Raw genomic sequence first — 22059 nt, forward strand, 5'->3', positions numbered from 1 at the left:
GTCTCCCAGCACTGTCTCAAGGGCATGGAGGAGATTCCAGGAGACAGGCAGTTAGTCTAGGAGAGCTGGACAGGACCATAGAAGGTCCTTAACCCATCAGCAGGACTGGTATCTGCTCCTTTGGACAAGGACAAACAGGATGAGCATTTCCAGAGCTCTACAAAATGACCTCCAGCAGGCCACTGGTGTGAATGTCTCTGACCAAACAATCAGAAACAGACTTCTTGAGGGTGGTCTGAGGGCCCAACGTCCTCTAGTGGGCCCTGTGCTCACAACCCAGCGCAGTGGAGCTCGATCGGCATTTACCATAGAATACCAGAATTGTCAGGTCCACCAATGGCACCCTGTGTTTTTCACAGATGAGAGCAGGTTCACCCTGAGCACATGTGACAGACGTTGAAGGGTCTGCAGAAGCCATGGAGAATGTTATGCTGTCTGTAACATCATTCGGCATGACCAGTTTGGTGGTGGGTCAGTGATGGTCTGGGGAGGCATATCCATGGAGGGACGCACAGACTTCTACAAGCTAGACAAAGACACCTTGACTGCCATTAGGTATCAGGATGAAATCCTTGGACCCATTGTCAGACCCTACGCTGGTGCAGTAGGTCCTGGTTTCCTCCTAATGCATGACAATGCCCGGCCTCATGTGGCAAGAGTATGCAGGCAGTACCTGGAGGATGAAGGAATTGAAACAATTGAATGGCCTTCACGATCCCCTGACTTAAACCCAATAGAACATCTGTGGGACATTATGTTTGGTCCATTAGGCGCCGCCAGGTTGCTCCTCAGACTGTACAACAGCTCAGGGATGCCCTCATACAGATCTGGGAGGAAATGCCACAAGACACCATCCGTCGTCTCATTAGGAGCATGCCCCGACATTGTCAAGCATGCATCAAGCTTTTGGGGGCCAGATACTGAAAAGCATTTTGAGTAGCAGAAATTAAGTTTTTGAAAAAATGGACTAGCCTGCCACATCTTCATTTCACTCTGATTTTAGGGTGTCTACACAATTGAGCCCTCTGTAGGCAGAAAACTTTTATTTCCATTAAAAGACTTGGCATCCTTTTGTTCCTAAGACATTGCCCTGTCGTTATTTGTATAGATATCCAACTTCATATTGAGATCTGATGTATCTAATGTGTTTCTTTAAAGTGTTCCTTTAATTTTTGTGAGCAGTGTATATATATATGTGTGTGTGTGTGTGTATACACAGAAGGACGCTGCCATCTCCACGCTTTACTGTAGGTATGGTGTGTTGTTGATGGTGAGCTGCATTGGATTTCCGCCATGTGAACCATTTGGTATTGAGGCAAAATAGTTTTATTTTGGTCTCAACTGACTATAAGATCTTTTTCCACTTGGCATGAGAATCTTGAAGGTGTATTCTGGCAAAGCTCAAACGAACCTTAATTTGGCCTTTCTTGAGAAATTGCTTTTTCTTTGTGACCCTCCCGAACAAGCCACAATTGTCACATGCACACAATGACCACTCTTTGCCATAAAATCCTGTAACTCCTCCAAAGTGGCCATTGGCTTCTTGGTAGCCTCATTTACCAGTTTCCTCCTTGCTCTTCCATCCAGTTTGGAGGGATGGCCGGATCCAGGGAGGGTCCTAGTAGTACTAAATACTTGCTGCTTCTTTATTATGGACTTTACTGTACTCTTTGGGATTGATAAAGCCTTTGAGATTTTTTTGTATCCATCTCCTGCCTCATGTCTGTCCACAACACTATCCCTGAGATCTTTTGAAAGTGGCTTGCTACCTATAGTCAGTTGTTTGCTATCAGTTGCACTATCAAGCAAGGGAATACTCCAGGAACAGTTGTTTTTATGCTTCACTAACCACACTGATTACAATTGATCACAGGTGGAAGCCAGTAACCATAATCTGCAATGGAAATGGTGGTCACTTACACCTGATTGAGTTTACAAATAGTGTTTAGGAAGGGTATAATCCTTTATTAATCTCAGTATTTTTTGTTTTTTATTTTTTTAAATTCTTCTGAACTGTATCTGTGATATCTTTCACTTGGATGTTATAAATTGCATTGAGTAAGTGTGTGTGTGTGTGTGTTTTATATATACTATATATATAAAGATATATATATATAAACACACACACACACAGTATGTATGTATATATATATATATATGTATGTATGTATGTATGTATGTATGTATGTATGTACTGTATGTATGTGTATATATCTTTATATATAATACGCCACTGTGGCTGTTCGTTTGTGTGTCCAGGATTTTAAATCACCTGTAGCTTGCTAACCATTTGACCTATTGACCTGAACTTTGGTACACATATACTATGTGACATCTACTATAGTACTTGCAACACATACTCTGATTGAATCAGTTTTAACACGAAAAGATGTAGATGAAAGAAAAGAAAAAGCAAGCCGCTAGAGTGGAGAAAAGAAGACCTGCTCAGGAAGCAGCAAGCACATTAACATCTGAACAAACGAATGGTAAATATATAGAGAAAAAGAATGAAAACTATGAATGCTCAGGTCATGTGTATTCCCTGCACATTATCATGCAGTGTGCCATTACTGGTGTGTGTGTGTGTGTGTATATATATATATATATATATATATATATATATACACACACACACACAGTGGAACCTTGGTTTGCGAGCATAATTTGTTCCGGAAACGTGCTCGCAATCCAAAGCACTCTTATATCAAAGCGAATTTCCCTATAAGAAATAATGGAAACTCAGATGATTCGTTCCACAACCCAAAACTATTCATATAAAAATGATTAATACAAAATATAAAATAAAATACATAATACAAATTAACCTGCACTTTACCTTTAAAAAGAATCATGGCTGGGGTGAGTTTCTAAACTCATGTGGGATTCCACCCATCGGGACGACACGCGGAAGAGCGTCCCAAAGCAATCGCAGTCTCCCAGCGCTGTAGCAGTTCACCGTATAAGCGCATCCAAAAAGGTCGCAGACATGCTATAAGCGCCTGTCTTCAATGGGTCATACAAGGAACATTATAAAGATCCCGCTACAAGTTAGGCACACAGACTCAGATGGTGAATAGGAGACGATTGCCAGAGAGAGAGAGAGAGAGAGAGATGGGCGAGCGAGATAAGGAGAGAGAGAAAGAGAGACGCGCTGGGCAAACGAGATAAGGAGAGAGAGAGAAGAACCATCAGCTGTTTTTTATTAAAAAATTTTTGCTCGTCTTGCAAAACACTCGTAAATCAAGTTACTCGTAAACTGAGGTTCCACTGTGTGTGTATATATATATATATATATATATATATATATATATATATATATATATATATATATATATATATATATATATATATACTAATAAAAGGCAAAGCCCTCACTGACTGACTGACTCATCACTAATTCTCCAGCTTCCCATGTAGGTAGAAGGCTGAAATTTGGCAGGCTTATTCCTTACAGCTTATTTACAAAAGTTAAACAGGTTACATTTCGAAATTCTACACGTAACGGTCATAACGGTCGACAACGTCCGCCATGTTGAACTTTCTTATTTATGGCCCCATCTTCACGAAATTTGGTAGGTGGCTCCTCTGCGCTAACCGAAACTGATGTACTTACTTATTTCGATGGTATGACACCACTGTCGGCCGCCATATTCAATTTTCAAAACGTCACTAATTCTCCAACTTCCCGTTAAGGTAGAAGGCTGAAATTTAGGAGGCCCATTCCTTACAGCTTACTTACAAAAGTTAAACAGGTTTCATTTCGAAATTCTACACATAATGGTCATAACGGTCAACAACTTCCACCATGTTGAACTTTCTTATTTATGGCCGCATCTTCTCTAAATTTGGTAGGCGGCTTCCCTGCAATAACCAAAACCAATGTACGTTCTTATTTCGGTGGTATGATGCCACTGTCAGCCACCATATTGAACTTTTCAACAGTCTTTGTTACTTATGGGCCCATCTTCAAGAAATTTGGTACACGGGTTCCCAATGCTAACTGAATCCTACTTACGTACATATATACGTCCATAGCCTCCAGCTCGGTCACCGTGTGAGGTGGCGTTGGGTCCCCAATCTCAACGCCTCCCACGTTGTTGGCTGCCTACCTATATAAGACCGTCCGTCGCTCCGGTCTCTACATTCCCTTCCTTGCTTCGCCACAAGATTCACGTCTCCCTACTGGTAACTACAGCCTTTTTGTTTAATCCACGGCTTCTCCACTGTTTTATTGTTTGTTTATTACAATTATAGTTATTGTAAAGGTATTTTAGACTTACTTTACATTTCTCAGGTACCCATTTCCTTTATCATTCCAACCCCCATTACCATGTCTATCGAGGTAATCACTAATGATCAAAGAACTGTCACTTACCGAGTGGTTTCCATGCCCGGAGATGGCACCTACCTTTTCCATTCTCTTTGTTACATATTGCACGGCCATATCAGGCCCACTCTTGATATCCGGAGGAACATTGTGTCTTATGTATGAAATGACTGGGACAGGTTCAAGGTGTGGACCGATGACAGTACAGGAGATAATTATACTACACAGGAGCACTATAAGAGTGAAATGCTTAAGCCCTTCACCTATGGTTCTGCATGTGAGTTGATGGCTGCCGCTGAATTTTTCGGTTGTCGCTTTCAAGTGTACCGAAATAGCCTAACATTTTACACCTTTCAATAACCGCCAATGTCTCTTAAATATCTTAGATTCACAGGTGACGGTTTCAGTATTGGACACTTTGATGTTTATGAATGTTTAAACTCTCAAAAACTGGATGTGAAATTATCGATGAAACCGGTTGTATACTTACAACGCTTGACAGATGCCGAATTTCTTTTCAACACAAGTCCTACAAATACTGTTGTAATTGAAACAAACCATGAAACTCATGCTCAAGAGTAAGCTCAGTGCACAGCTTGGTCATATTACAACCGGAGGGCCGAACTCACAATGTGGTATACAAAGAGATCCTTAACAAATAATTATTGGTATATTATCCCTCAGTTTAAAAAGGTTTAATTTTCTTATTAATAAAAATTTTAAGGCACTACTTTGCCGCTGCAAAGCGGGGGTATTTTGCTAGTGTATATATATATATACTCAGCAAAAAAAGAAATGTCCCTTTTTCAGGACTGTGTATTTCAACAATAATGTTTTAAAAATCCAAATAACTTTACAAATCTTCATTGTAAAGGGTTTAAACAATGTTTTCCATGCATGTTCAATTAACCATAATCAATTAATTAACATGCACCTGTGGAATGGTCGTTAAGACCTTAACAGCTTACAGAAAGTAGGCATTTAAGGTCACAGTTCTAAAAACGCAGGACACTAAAGAGACTTGTCTACCGACTGTGAAAAACACCCAAAGAAAGATGCCCAGGGTCCCTGCTCATCTGCGTGAACGTGCATTAGGCATGCTGCAGGGAGGCATGAGGACTGCTGATGTGGCTAGGGCAATAAATTGCCATGTCCGCACCGTGAGACGCCTAAGACAGCGCTACAGGGAGAGAGGAAGGACAGCTGATCATCCTCGCAGTGGAACAGCCCGGATCTCAATCCCATTGAGCACGTCTGGGACCTGTTGGATCGCAGGGTGAGGGCTAGGGCCATTCCCCCCAGAAATGTCCAGGAACTTGCAGGTGCCTTGGTGGAAGAGTGGGGTAACATCTCACAACAAGAACTGACAAATCTGGTCCAGTCCGTGAGGAGGAGATGCACTGCAGTACATCAAGCAGCTGGTGGCCACACCAGATACTGACTGGTACTTTTGATTTTGAGCCTCCCTTCATTCAGGGACACATTGTGAAACATTTTAGTTTATGTCTTATGGTGTTGACTCTTTTACTGTTCATACAAATATTTACACATTAAGTTTACTGAAAGTAAAAACAGTTGAAAGTCAGAGGACGTTTTTTTTTTGCTGAGAGTATATATATATATATATATATATATGTATACTAGGCTGCAGAGGGCTGGCGCCCTGCCCGGGGTTTGTTTCCTGTCTAGTGCCCTGTGTTGGCTGGGATTGGCTCCAGCAGACTCCTGTGACCCTGTAGTTAGGATATAGTGGGTTGGATAATGGATGGATGGATATATACTAGGGGGCTCCGCCCTCTGCTCGCTTCACTCGCCCACCCCTGTGTTTGGTTTACCAAATATACAATTTAAAGAGATTGTTATTTTCATGGGAATTGTTACATATGCATTATTTTCACTTTTACTTTAAAAACTTTTGTAAAAACAATGCTTGTCTTTTATCTCCAGCCCCGTATGTGGTTACATCTCTTTCTCGCCAAACGTATAATGCTGCTCGCGTTGTGAAGGGGTGGGCAGCTGATCATCTGCTGTCTTTTTGCTGCTTGTGAGCTGCTTGTTCTGCTTGTCACATGTCGTTGTTTTAAGAGCTGGGAGCACATGATGCTTGTCTGCCAAATGCAATCCAACAACTGATAGGTTAGATGTCTGTGGACTTGTTTTAAATGATGGCTCACTGCCTTGTCTCGTGTGACGTTGTAAAATCAATAATTGTCCTTTATTTTTGCCCCGGGTGTGGTTAAATCTGTTTCTTGCAGGACGTTTAACACTGCTCGCGTTGCGAATGGGTGGGGGAAAGCCTGTACAGCTGCTCTCCTTTTTGCCACTTTGTGTCTCTGCTGCTCGCGTTGTGCTCACTTCTCCATGATCATAAATATACACCTGACCGAATTTTGTTTTCTTTGAAATTAAACTTGTTGTTGCTTAAACTTTTGTGGGACCACAGATTCTCATAGCGTATGGTCCATTATTGTGTAAATCTACATTTTGTGTATTGAATGATGCAAATGCGAAAAGACTTTGTTTTCTGCTCTTTGCCTTTTGTTTCTGACCTTGCTTTGTCCTGCTAATTTTTCAATTACACCTGGTCCTGATAATTAATTTCCTTTTGTTTGCGCTAATGCGATCTTTTAATCGTTGACGTTTCATTTATAACGTATTGTCTTTTATACGCTTTATATGCACTGACACACCTGTATCTGTCTGTGCTGCTTCCCTTTACACTACTGATTTTTTTTTGCTGGCCGTGCTCTGATATTGCTTGTAAGTAGGGCATGTCTTGCAAGAATCTCATGTTCTATATCCCCGCGATCTTTTGTCTCGCGGGTCTTTTATTTGTCTTCCGTGATCTTAACATGAAGATCACGTATCGTCTCCTAGTCATTCCCTCCTACAGGATTTTCTTTTTATAATAGAGAGATGTGTGTGTATATATATATAAAAAAATTAAAGGAACACTTTGAAAACACATCAGATCTCAATGGGAAAAAGAAATCCTCCTGGATATCTATACTGATATAGACTGGGAAATGTGTTAGGAACGAAAGGATGCCACATCGTTTGATGGAAATGAAAATGATCAACCTACAGAGCCCTGAATTCAAAGACGCCCCAAAAATCAGAGTGAAAAAATTGTGGCAGGCTAGTCCATTTTGCCAAAATTTAATTGCAGCAACTCAAAATTGTACGCAGCACTTTGTATGGCCCCAGTGTTCTTGTATACATGCCTGACAACATCGGTGCATGCTTCTAATGAGATGACAAATGGTTTTGTGAGGGATCTCCTCCCAGATCTGGACCAGGGCATCACTGAGCTCCTGGACAGTCTGAGGTGCAACCTGGTGGCATTGGATGGACCAAAACATAATGTCCCAGAGGTGTTCTATTGGATTTAGGTCAGGAAAGTGTGGTGGCCAGTCAATGGTATCAATTCCTTCATCCAGGAACTGTCTGCATACTCTCACCACATGAGGCCAGGAATTGTCGTGCACCAGGAGCCACTGTACCAGCATAGGGTCTGACAATAGGTCCAAGGATTTCATCCTGATACCTAATGGCAGCCAAGGTGCCTTTGTCAAGCCTGTAGCGGTCTGTGTGACTCTCCATGGATATGCCTCCCCAGACAATCATTAACCCACCACCAAACTGAATGATATTACAGGCAGCATAATGTTCTCCATGGCTTCTCCAGACCCTTTCACTTCTGTCACGTGCTCAGGGTGAACCTGCTCTCATCTGTAAAAAGCACAGGGCACCAGTGGTGCATCTGCCAATTCTGGTATTCTATGGCGAATGCCAATCGAGCTGCATGCTGCTGGGCAGTGAGCTCCGGGCCCCTTGGGTCACCCTCATGAAGTCTTTCTGGTTGTTTGGTCAGAGACATTTACACCAGTGGCCTGCTGGAGGTCATTTTGTAGGGCTCTGGCAGTGCTCATCCTGTTCCTCCTTGCCCAAAGGAGCAGATACTGGTCCTGCTGATGGGTTATGGACCTTCTATGGCCCTCTCCAGCTCTCCTAGAGTAACTGCTTGTCTCCTAGAATCTCCTCCATGCCCTTGAGACTGTGCAGGGAGACACAGCAAACCTTCTGGCAATGACACGTATTGATGTGCCATCCTGGAGAAGTTGGACTACCTGTGCAACCTCTGTAGGGTCCAGGTATCGCCTCATGCTACCAGTAGTGACACTGACTGTAGCCAAATGCAAAACTAGTGAAGAAACAGTCAGAAAAGATGAGGAGGGAAAATGTCAGTGGCCTCCACCTGTTAAACCATTCCTGTTTTGGGGTCATCTCATTGTTGCCCCTCTAGTGCATCTGTTGTTAATTTCATTAACACCACAGCAGCTGAAACTGATTAACAACCTCCTCTGCTACTTAACTGACCAGATTAATATCCCATAAGTTTCATTGACTATATGCTATACTCTGATTAAAAGTGTTCCTTTAATTCTTTTGAGCAGTATATATATATATATATATATATATATATATATAAATATAGTCTGTCAACCATGTAAATCTTGGACCTTTTGCTGAATTCAGCATTTGTAGCAGTACTCTGCTTGGACCCACTGCTTCGCCTTTGTTCATTCTGCTGCTTTTGTGACCATTTCTTTCAAAAACTCACATCTCAGTCCTTCTCTTTTGTCACAATGAACATCACTCTCATCTAGTGCCTTCTTTCTTTGCTATCTGCTTCACAATTGAGAACACATTTATCTGTCCTTCCTCATTATGCAAATCACTTGTACACTCTCATTTATTAACCACATATATCTTTTAATTTAGTTTTCAAATATTTTCATTTGCTTTTTTTATATCTACCGGACACCTTCTGGCTTTGTTTTCTGCCTTTTCTTATAGTGCCTCTTCTATTCCTTAATTGCCATTTTTGCCTTAGAATTTCACTTCTGTGTTTTATTAGGTCAGTATGGTGGTCACTTTGTCCACCCACAGACCTTCTGTGTTTTTTTACAACCAGACATTCTTCATCACTATCTTTTTATTCAACCAGACATTTTTCATCACTATTCACTTGCCATTACTACCAGATGAATCTGATACCTTATTTGCCCTTGCCACTAATATGTTGACAGATTTAATTCTCACTCTGTCCTCCTTCAGTTTCCAAACCCTCAGCCATGGTACATACATCATCTTGCTTCATGTATCTGACTAAAATATCTCCTATAACCAAATTATATTATGGTAAGACATTTTTACAAAAATATCTGTTTTCCTATTTTTCACTGTAGCAGAAAATAGTCTTAAGCTCCTTACACAACTAAATTTGTATGACACAAAGATGTTACATGAAACCATTTGGAGAATATCATCAAACTCCAGAATCTTCTCACTCTAATCATTCCTGGTACAGAAGCTAAAACTTCCCTCATAAAAGTAATACAACTTTCTTTCCCAAAGGCGCTTTAGACGTCATCTTTCTCTTCATTGGTTCTGCCAACCGGAGAGACATATATTGAGATTATATGTATCAGTGGTTTACCTTCAGTCTTCTTAACAACTACAACATACTCAGCCTTTTCACTCCACCACTTTGTCTACACACAAGTACAACATCTTTATCATTGCCATCAGTTCTCATTTATGCTACACCATTCCCACTAAGCATTCCCATGCCTTTATCTCTCCACATTATCTCCTGTATGCTACACAAATGCACTTTTTGGCACTCCTATAACTTTTCCTAATTTTTTCTGTCTTACTCCCAATATTTCAAGTTCAAATCCTTAAACTTTCTCCTTCACACCTCTTACTAACTACACCAGCTTTATTACCCTTGCCAAAAATTCAGCATCCTTGTAATCTATTAGGTCTGGGAACATCATAAATCATGTTTTTCCTGTCTGTCATTCAGCTGGCTTCCCCAGCTTTCTGATTGATATAGGCATGTTGGGTCAACCATGGTGTATTATAGGCTGTGCGCTGCCCATTATTTCTGGTTGTCATCATTGTTGTAATCAAGGTGGGAATTGGACTAGTAATTTTGAACACAGATACCATTCCTAGTGCCAGCCTTCTTTATTTTCCTTTTGGCTTTATCTTCCGGTCCTGTTTTTCTATTTATCTCCTGTTCCTTCTGGGGTAAAAATGTAAATGCAGTCTAACTATTAAATCACATAATAAAAAGATTTGCAGAATTTTACCATTTTACTTCCTTGCCACATACTTTTTATACAGGACATTTTATTTGAATTATTTGCGTACTACCATATCACAAAGTATATTAATGATGTATTTTTAATTTCTTTATTTTTTATATTGTGTATTCTGTGAGTCAAAGTTCTGAATTGGTCTCTTGAGTCTTTTTTAAAAAAGAGTTCTTTTTTGCTCTACTAAATAATGTTTTTGCACTCTGACATACAAGAGAAAAAGTTGACTATAATTAGAGGTATTGTGCCACAATCAACTTATCAACTGATTGTACAACTGTTCGCACACATTAGAGTTAAGCATCAATAGGTCTAATGTTATCCATGTTCAGCAGGAAAATATTTTGGAGGGGTTGAGTTAATTTAACTTTTTTTATACCACCAATCATTGCATTTTTGCAATGTGTACAATGAATGCAGCTTAGGTGTAGTGTAAAGTTTTCAAGTTGAGTTTAATGCAGTAGTATCTGATCCAGAACCACCAACAGTATACAAGTGTCTATTTACAACCAATTCCATTCGACAAGGTTATGCTGGTATTTCTCCAAACATTTCTGTGTAATTTGTTTATAATCAAAAATTACGGTTGGTTGTTGCAGTATAAATAACTCTGTGATTGGTTTGTTGATTAATTGTGCATACAACCAAACATACAGAGTTCAAGTAAAGACAAAAAGACTTTTCTTTTCGCACATATGTGTAATGGAAATTTGAAGTTTAAACTTTTTTAACTGTCCTTACATTCATGTCATGTTACAGAACAGAGTCAAGTTATTAGGAAATAGGTTGTTTTGACTCCTCAAGGAAAATTTTCAGATTCAGTTCTCAGATTAATTAATAAGGACAGACAAACAAGTATGTCACTGCTTTTATTATCCCATCATAACTCATTCAAGCATGCATAGCTAATGTACTGGGAAATCAGATTAATAAAGAAATTTTGAATATTCTTAAATTTGAAATCCTTAAATATTGTGGTTGATAAATAGCTTAATACATAGAAGAGTATGAATTAAAATGTATTCCAAGAAAATCCTAGTGTAATGAAGTCTACATGTGCAGTGACTGAGTGGGGCTTCATGATAGAACAGATCCAGAGCTTTTCCCTGCTGCATTGCATCCAAAATATACCGTATTGCACATACTCCCTGTGCTAAGAATATTTCTTCAGAACTGCTGCAGTGCTTTCTCTTACCAGCTTGTCTTAAATCTTGCAGGAGGTAGAGCACATGTGCGCAGAGGTTTTCATCAATAGGGTATATCGTCTTGTCTCTGTTGACTGAGGCTTTTTTGCTTTTGCATTTTTGTGGATTTAATGTCTTATACTTAACCTTTGTGCATTTAGATTAGAAATCAAAAAAAAAAAAAAAACTGGATGAGATTACATCATTTAACAGTAATTTAAATAACATGAAAGTTGGTGAGGGCAAGAGGTTTCCTGTATCCAGTTTCAGAAGTATTCAAGGGCATCCAGATAAAACTATTTTGCTCCTTAAAGTACAAGGGTGGGGTAAGAAATACCCAAAAAATGCAATATTAATAACTGAATGGGTAAGACTCAGATTTCATCTATAGTTATGTTTTTCAATTCTCCCTTAACTCATTTCCTATGCCATCTACATCAGTACTACATAATTTGTAAAATGCTAATAAAATACTTCAAGTGTATTTCAAGACTTGCATGAAAACAAAAAAAGTATGTGGCATTTTGGCAAAATTGATAATCGACCAAGCATTCATCTACATATAAAATGTTACTGTTCATCTTTCTGAGAAAAAATTATGAACTGGTTAATTTAGGTAGCTGTCAGGGTGGTTAATGTTAGCTAAAATGTTACAGTCACAAACCAGCTTGCAGACTTTTATTAGTGGTTCTTAAAGTTTGGTCTTCAAACATTAGTCATGTGGTCTGCAAGATGACAGTCATTGTATCAGAGCTAAGTGATTTTTAAATCACTGAAGATATGTCCATCCTTCATATAATTACTTCAGCATTTATTTATAACAATCAGGCTGCTTCTAAACAGCCACATTACTTAAAGAGCTTAGGTTCATGAGGAAAGGGACTAGAAGTCCCGCCATAAAACACACACTGACTTTCTTGCAAATTTTAACTATGGTGCTTCACTAACTACTATGCATGGACACATGGAGACGTTTCACTATGAAGCCAACAAGATTAAAGTAACAACATGAAAACTCTATACATGCCTTCTGCAGCGCTATTTAGCGCATAGGCACCTGCCTCATTCCCATAATCATTTTGCTTTACTGTAGTTCTTCTAACACTGTTACTGCTAGTATAGTACATGTGCTGCACGCCACACCATATACTACAAAATGTACAACTTTTACTTCAGTGCTGTTATTTCCAGCTGTATTTCTTTAAACTGAATCCTCATCCACACTACTATGTTTTTGTTTAAAAATGCAGATATTTGTCACCATTTTCACTTTTCATGCACACTATATTGAGTCTTTCACCCTAGGAAAATTAATACTTTTGAAAATATTCTTCAGAGCTGAAAACTTCTAAAAACGTTGGTGCTGCATTTCAATACGGACAGGCAAAAATGAAGATTTCTGAAAACACCAGCTCCAATTGTACTCTGGTTCTGTGATTGGATTCTGCTCATTAAAATATTTCATTCCGAGATTGGTCACCTTTCATGGAAGAAAAACATATTCCAACATTGCAGGCATAGAAGAGTTGCTTTCTATGCCGTTTTTTGTATCTAAATTGCTTTTTGTACAGTTTGAATGCTCGATATATATAATTTAGTGGTTAATACAAATCCTGTGGCTGGCATTGTTACTGTTTCAATGACAAATTCAGAACCACATGAAAAAAATCATATTTTAAATAACTAATTTGACCATTATCAATATTTATTATTTAAATTTGATCCATTCAATAAGGAGGGGTGCTTTCCACAGAAAAATTAATTACAAGGCCCTTAATGTAGTAGTTAGGTGTAAAATGCAGCCAAGTTCACACAAACATGCTTGAAAGGAAGGCGTTTTGGTGACGTCGAAAGAGGTAAAACAAGAAACGACCAGAGCATTAATGGGCATTACTTCAGACAAATTTAAAAAATGTTTCGAACAATGGAATAAACAATTAGATAAGTGTATTTCCGCCAATGGAGAGTACTTTGAAGGAGACTAATTGTAGTTTGTACAGAAAATTAAATTTAACACGTTTTAAAAATATTTCCGGTTATTTTTGGGTCCCCCCCTCTTGTGTGTGTGTGTGTATATATATATATATATATATATATATATATATATATATATACACGTATCTACTTTCTCTATTACATAAAAAATCTTGTAACAAGACCTTTTCAGAGAGATAATTTCAAGTTCCACGAGATGAGACTTTGTGCCAAGTTATTTAACCACGCCCACAGTCCAGTCACCTTTCATTCGTGTGAATGCTATTGTTAGACACAGTTCCTGTGCTTTCAGCACTTATAAATTTTTATGTTTTCCTCATTTTAATACAAGACACACACTCTATTTGTTTCTTTCATTGTAGTCCTTTTCTGGACAAAAATTTTATATGTTCTAGATGAAATGTCAACTACTAAGCAAAGAAGAAAGGGCAGTGCGTCGAAAAGAGACCCAAAAGTGTTGGAGAGAAAATAATTTAAAAAATAACCTACATGCAAATTCAGAAAATAAGGAAAGTTATAATCAGCCTGGACCAAGTGGGATTGAAAACCTAACAGGTCCAAGTGGGGGCGGAAATAAAAGACAGAAGTAGAAGAGAAGAAGACAAAGTAGAACGTCTTAAAGAGATTAAAAAATGTTGGAGTAATACACATGCAGAGCAGGTTAGAGATTATAAAAGTAGTAAAATTCAAAAGTCTCAAACTGATAGTAAAAGTAGTAAAATTCAAAAGTCTCAAACTGATAGTAAAAATTGCATTAGCGCTAACAAACAGAAATTATTACTCAGTGAAATAACAGAACAGCGAAAAGAGATTGAATGCATGGACGTAGATGATATGACGGAAGTATGTAGATTGTTCGGCTTTAAAGTTTAAGTCAGAGACTTGTAGATCGTCTAATTCGTGTTGCCATCAGGGAACAGTAGTGTTTCTTCCCAATGAAGAGGCGTATCCGCAAGAAATAAAAGATTTGTTATTTGGTGAAAATGAAATCCATAAACACTACAGGCAGGATAACTGAATCTATAATAATCTGTTCACGTTTGCATCGTTCAATGCTCAAAACGTAGATTTACACGATTCAGGTTTAAAGTTTAATTAAAAAAAAAACACAATTCAGTCATGTTTATATTTATGATCACGGAGAAGCGATGAAAGATCGAATCGAAAGAGTTAAACGACCAGAAATTCTACAGTCAATAATTAATACAAATCCATACATCCAAAAATATTGCAGTTTACACAAAATTTATCTGAAAAACACAAAAAAGCTTTTTTAGATTTCTATATGAATCTGAAAGATCATGCTTGCATATATAATAAACCAACATGTGACAAATTGATATCTCAGTCTTTCAAAACTATTTTTGCTGACAAAAAGTTTATATTCGTGTTTATCCAAAAGCACAGCACGATTTGTCGCAAGCGGCAGATCCAGGAAATGACTAGCGCGTAGAGGGGTTGGCGAGTGAAACAAGTGTGTATATATATATATATATATATGTGTGTGTGTGTGTGAATATGTATATACACATATATGTGTATATGTACAGTATATATAAGTATGTGTGTATGTATATATATGTGTATGTATGTATGTATGTATGTATGTATGTACAGTATATGTATACAGTGGAACCTCGGTTTACGAGTAACTTGGTTTACGAGTGTTTTGCAAGATGAGCAAAAATTTTTATAATGTTCCTTGTGTGACCCATTGACGGCAGGCGCTTATAGCATGTCTGCGATCTTTTTGGATGCGCTTATACGGCAAACTGCTACAGCGCTAGGAGACTGCGATTGCTTTGGGAAGCTCTTCCGCGTGTCGTCCCGTTGGGTGGAATCCCACATGAGTTTAGAAACTCACACCAGCCATGATTCTTTTTAAAGGTAAAGTGCAGGTTAATTTGTATTATGTATTTTACTTTATATTTTGTATTAATCATTTTTATATGAATAGTTTTGGGTTGTGGAACGAATCATCTGAGTTTCCATTATTTCTTATATATATGTATGTATATATGTGTGTGTATATATATATATATATGTATATATGTATATATGTGTGTGTATATATATATATATATATATATGTATATATGTATATATGTGTGTGTATATATATATATGTATATATGTGTATATATATATATGTATATATATATATATATATATATATATATATATATATATATATATATATATATATATATATATATGTGTATATATATATATATATATATATATATATATATATATATATATATATATATATATATATATATATATATATATATATATATATATATGTATGTATGTATATATATGTATGTATATATATATATATGTATGTATATATATATATATATATATATATATATATATATATATATATATATATATATATATATATATATATATATGAACGCACCGGCACAGACAGGCGGACATGTTGTTATCAAACCACCACACGTTTATTATACAAATTATTTACAAACTATGGTCACAAAGACCCCCAAATAATGGTCACAAAGACCCAGTTCAGTGCACAATACCCCAAACACTCAAAGTCCTGGCCACAATGCCTTTCTTCGGGCCGCCTCCACAACTCCTCTTGCCTCGTCCTTCTTCCACCCGACTCTAGCCCTGAATGAATGGAGACGGCCCCTTTTATGGAGGACCCGGATGAGCCCCAGGTGTTCCCGGCAATCTTCTGGCCACGCCCAAGTGTGGCGGAAGTGCCGGCTGTCCTCCCGCTGCTCTCCGGCGCCATAAATCTTCCCCAGCACTTCCTGGTGTGGCGGGAGTGCTGGGGAAACAAGTCCCAAGGCATTGGGGCGCCTCCTGGCGGTGACCACGGGCCCCTACAGGGAAGGGCTTCCATGCCCTCGACCCGTGGCCCCCAAAGCAACCCGGAAGGCAAACCCCACGTGGTCCAGGCAGGGCTCTGACCCTCTTCCGTCCCTCCTGGCGTCCCGCCGGGTCATGGCCCCTGGCATCCCTGACAATATGTATGTATGTATGTATATATATATATATATATATATATATATATATATATATATATATATATATATATGTATATGTGTATATATGTATATACACATATACATATGTGTATATATATATGTGTGTATATGTATATGTACAGTAATCCCTCCTCGATCGCGGGGGTTGCGTTCCAGATCCGCGAAGTAGAAACCATATGTTTGTATGGTTATTTTTTTATATCTTAAGCCCTTTTAAACTCTCCCACACTGTTATTAGAGCCCTCTAGACATGAAATAATACCCTTTAGTCAAAAGTTTAAACTGTGCTCTATGAGAAGACAGAGATGACAGTTCTTTCTCACAATTAAAAGAATGCAAACATATCTTCCTCTTCAAAGAATGCGTGTCAAGAGCAGAGAATGTCAGAGAGAGCGAGAGAAAAGCAAACAATCAAAAAATCAATACGTTCTTTTGAGCTTTTAAGTATGGCGAAGCACCGCGATAAAGCAGCATTTTTTAGAGGCGCATTGAGGAGTTTTATTTAATACGTAATACGTGCACTGATTGGGTAGCTTCTAAGCCATCCGCCAATAGCGTCCCTTGTATGAAATCAACTGGGCAAACAAACTGAGGAAGGATGTACTATAAATTAAAAGACCCATTGTCCGCAGAAATCCGCAAACCAGTGAAAAATCTGTGATATATATTTAGATATGCTTATATTTAAAATCCGCGATGGAGTGAAGCTGCGAAAGTCGAAGCACGATATAGCGAGGGATCACTGTATATATGTATGTATGTATATGTATGTGTGTATATATATATGTATATGTATGTATATATGTGTGTATATATATATATATATATATATACTGTATATATTTGCAGCTGGAGATCCACAAAGGTAGAAAATGAATCACATATCATAAAGTAGTTTTGGCTGCAAATATACAAACCATATCACAGACCTTCTCTTTTATTTATATATATATGTATATATATATATATATATATATATATATGTATATATGTATATATGTGTGTGTGTGTGGAACAATAACATTTAATTCATTTAAAAAATTTTATTTAAAATTTAATCAAAATAAATAAATTTATTTTGATTCTGGAGTGCACTACCTGTTAGTCCTATCAGAGTATTATGTTCTTGTCTGAGGGATTATTATTTTGTCACTGGCTGAAATTTGGAGCTTAGAAGTGAAAATCCAGCTGCACACTGGGTTAGAATTTGAATATTTTTCCATAAATATCTTTAGTAAGATAAATATAATTGCAACTTGAAATTATGCATGAAAGAAACTGTTTCTCAGAACATCGTCTATTTGACCTTTCCAAACTGGTCCTTAGTCTTTTGATTGGATCAATATATTATTTATTGCTTATATTTTGACAATTGATATAAAGAGAGAAAAGAGAATCTATACACTGCTTTATTTATCATTTTTGTGCTTTTGACCATTTCTTTAATGAAAAAATCCAGTGCTATAAACTACTTAATTTGTAATTGTGTCCATAAGGCTAAATAAGTCACTTTCACTGATAAGCTAAAGTGGTATTTTGTATATTTTGTAAAATCCACTTATTAGGGTATAAAACTCCTCATCCTCAGTTTGAGAGCAAATTTTGCCTCTTAGAGTTATCTCCTACTCTTGCTGCATCTGATTCCCAATAATTCAAGGAACATTCCATTTTGGAGGCTTGTTTTCTTTGAAGCTTGAGTTTTAGCAAGTGGTCAGTGCCCTTGATGGATGCTAGTCTCTCGATGGATAACTGTAGTAATTTGAGAGTGAGAGAATTATCCACAAAGTAGTTCTGGTAACAATTCACACAATCCAGCTGTCTTTTGATTTTTTCTTTTATTTCTTTTCTATAGAAGCATCCTCACATATGTTTTTTCTTGCATTTTAAGTTAATCTTTTTAATAATAATGGCTTCTGCTAAACATAAAATTGATTAGTACCATGTATTGATCATCAGATTAAACTAAGGAAAACCCTTTCTCCAAGGTGGAAAAACCTATTTACATTAAAAATGTTACAAGGGAATTTAAAAATTCTGATGTCATTTTTGGCCATGTAGCTCATAAGCTAAGACAATGGACTTTCAGTGGTTTCAGATTTAGCCCCTGCCAGTGGCTCATTGTGACCCTGAGTGAGTTGCATTTGCCTTGTAGCTATGTATTTGTTAAGCATCTTGAAGTGGTGTTCACTGCATCATTTAAATTGTAAACTTTTTTTTTTTTTTTTATTTCTTCATTGGAGAGGTGTTACTAGCAGAAGGAAGTAGAGTAATGAAACCATCAAGCCTTTGTAGAACAAGATGCCAATAGGTTTTAGTCTGTGGATTACCACATTATATTTATACCATGCACATTGTGTGTTTCTTTTTGTATAGAGTATGTCAGGAGCTGATATCAAATGTCATATTGGAACACACAAGAAAACTTGTCTTATTAAAAATCGTAGTCACTCATGCCTTGAGTGCCTTGATAAATTTGTCAATTTTTTAATAAAATCCATACACACACAGTAGACTGTCCATACTATTTGTTGTTAAAGACGGAATTTAGCATGTTTACTTTTGACAGTCATGCAAAATTTAAAGAAGTTACAGTTAAATCCATCCATTTTCTAATAGGTCACTTTAAAGAATTGATCAAAAATAATTTATATATATATATATATATATATATATTTTAAATTACTACAGTATATGTTCTAGTATTACTTACTAATTACAAAGCCATAAGGTTTTAGTGGCCAGTGAAACTGTATATTTTGGTTTATTGACATAAATTGCCTGAAACTTACTATAAGAGGTATTAGATAAGGAAATCAATTTGTGCGTAAAGTAAAAACTCAATTTTTGTTCTCCTTTAGCATAACAGTAGCTGTATTTATAAAAGGTTTATTACATGATCCTTTTTCTAAAACATGTTGCAATTCTTCACTTTGATCCAGATTATAATGAAAGCAAGACAAGTAGCACCATGTAGATTATAGTACTTTTTATGTTCTTTTATAGTACATTGAAGCACAAGAGACATTTAAGAAAACTGACACAGTCACAGTGAAGCAAAGCACCCACCCTTTCAGTGTGCTTCAGGTTTGTAAATCATCATTATTAAAAGCTGTGTGGTAACAGTTGTTCAGATGTAAGGCTTGAATCTGAAAGGGATCCCATTTTAGATGTAGTCCTTCAACTATTCCAATCCTTGATTAGAACAAAATAATTGGCCTGTTTAATTGAGAATGTAATAGCTGTTGCCTGGATCACATAGTATTTTATGCAAATCCTGTTTATTTGCTTTGCATTTAATTGACATTTAGCTATTCATAGTCCCACAGTGAGTAATAGAGACATAAAAAGTGAAGGAGATGACTAGAGAGATCTGGGAATGATGTGATTAGGTTGAAACCCATATATCTGGAATGCAGTAACATTGCTAAACCTGCTTAAACTAATTCAGAGTAATTGTGTGCTTGGTGTGTGGGTGTGTGTGTTCTGTGGTGGGTTGGCGCCCTGCCTGGGATTGGTTCCTGCTGTGCGCCCTGTGTTGGCTGGGATTGGCTCCAGCAGACCCCCGTGACCCTGTGTTTGGATTCAATGGGTTGGAAAATGGATGGATGGGGAGGCCATGCCACAACTAGCTTCAAGGCAGAAAACAGCCATGTGCAGAGTGCAAGTCCATTCCAGAGCCTACTAAAAAAGTGAGTGCACCCCATAAAATGTGATCTGTTATTTAACATATGTGGATTTACCAAGATTTGATCTTCATGTAAACAGTGTTTTTAGATAAAAGTGATAGAACTGGGAAAAAAATGAAAACTTTGGTGGGTTCACTGGCATGTTTAGGGTTATTATCATGTTGAAAAGTTCACTTTCGCTTGATCTCACATTATCCTCCAGCACCCTCTGGTACAATAAAGAATTCATAGTGGATCTAAAAAGGATTGCTGAAAAGAAAGAAATGGAGCGTTCTGGAAAGGTCAAATCTAAATCCAATCAAGATGCAATACATACATCAAACATCGTCCACTTAAAATAATTCAGCAAGGAGAAAAAATATGCAACAGCCCCCAAATCGTAACATTTTCACTACCATTATTTATAGTTGGTATCAGGTTCTTCTGGGCAAATGCTGTCTTCCAGTGATGTTCTTTCTAGATGGCAGATGTTTCCTCCTGGTACATAGGCATTATGATGATATGCTGGGGGGCTCTTAAGAGGCTTTATTCAAGATCTTGCATTCTGCCTCTTGCTAAATTTGCTGGGGCAACCTGGCCTGGAGAAGGTGGCAGTCATTTGAAATCTTCTGTACATGTAATTTATCTTCTAGACAATTCAACAGTTGATTTTCAGTTGTTTATAGAGATTTTTTTAAATCCCTTCGCAGAGTCCTAGGCATCTGTCGCCTTCTTTCCGAAGGCTTCAGAGATCAGTGTTTTGATCTAGAAATGGTCATAACACACACGTTGACAATACAGAACAAAGTAGACTAAATGTTTGAGATTTAAATAAGATCAGTTCCTCCAAGATCCTCTCTAATGATGCTCTGATCACTTGCACTTGACCTGGTGCACCTAGTTCTAATACAATGGACAACAAAATGTAAATATTGCATGATGTTTGTTATATCAACTTTACCTATCAATATTGTTTAAATGAAGGTTAAATCTGGATATGTCCGCAAATGTTTAAGAAAAAACATTTCATGGGGTGTACTTATTTTTTCACATGACTATATACTGCTAAGTTATACTAAAGTTGTTGTACATCAACATTTATAACTATAAAAGTATGCTTTATTTGTAAAACAAATATTTCAAAGGAAGGTTTTATGTGGAATTTATTTATTTTACTTTTTAATTTGCATACTGTTTTATAAATATGGTTGTTTGTTTTACAGTATCCTTTTAAATATTGCGCCACAACATTTCCTGCAACAGTTGGGCTACTATAAAAAGCTTTATGTATATATTTTTAATTTTTATTTTAATATTATTTTAAATATATGTGTATATTTCCCCCTTAGTAAAACAGCAACAATTATGTTAAACAACTGAAGTTAGAGAAACGAATATTTCCTTACCAGTTTCTGCTGATAAACATTATCAGTTGAACTTCTTACTTCTTGACGGCAGCCATCAAGAAAGACTTTGGAATCTCATTGCACAAATAAAACACAATTAAAATCATCACAGTTAATTCAGGCTTCCCAGGGAAAATTTGTAGGGTACCGGGGCCAGTCTGGACAACATTTAATGTGAGGCAGGAACCACTCTAAATGGTGCAATGGTCCACCTCAGTATTTATTTTGCCAAATAAATAAAATATATAATTGAGGTTTTAATACACATTCTAAAAGAATTTATACA

At 37.2% G+C, this 22059-nt stretch overlaps 1 protein-coding gene across 13 annotated transcripts in view; it reads left to right on the forward strand.

Annotated features, from left to right (window-relative positions):
- foxp2 (forkhead box P2) overlaps positions 1 to 22059 on the forward strand; it is a 525031-nt gene that overhangs the window by 472407 nt on the left and 30565 nt on the right. For 8 of the 13 annotated variants that reach the window (XM_039760959.1, XM_039760966.1, XM_039760965.1 and 5 more), the window contains one exon: positions 19706 to 19786. The exons of the other annotated variants lie outside the window; for them this stretch is intronic. In XM_039760959.1, coding sequence (XP_039616893.1) covers positions 19706 to 19786 — 81 coding nt within the window. The remainder of the gene's footprint in view (positions 1 to 19705; positions 19787 to 22059) is intronic. 13 annotated transcript variants of the gene reach the window in all.

This window comes from Polypterus senegalus, chromosome 8, assembly GCF_016835505.1.
Source record: "Polypterus senegalus isolate Bchr_013 chromosome 8, ASM1683550v1, whole genome shotgun sequence".
Lineage (NCBI taxonomy): Eukaryota > Metazoa > Chordata > Cladistia > Polypteriformes > Polypteridae > Polypterus > Polypterus senegalus.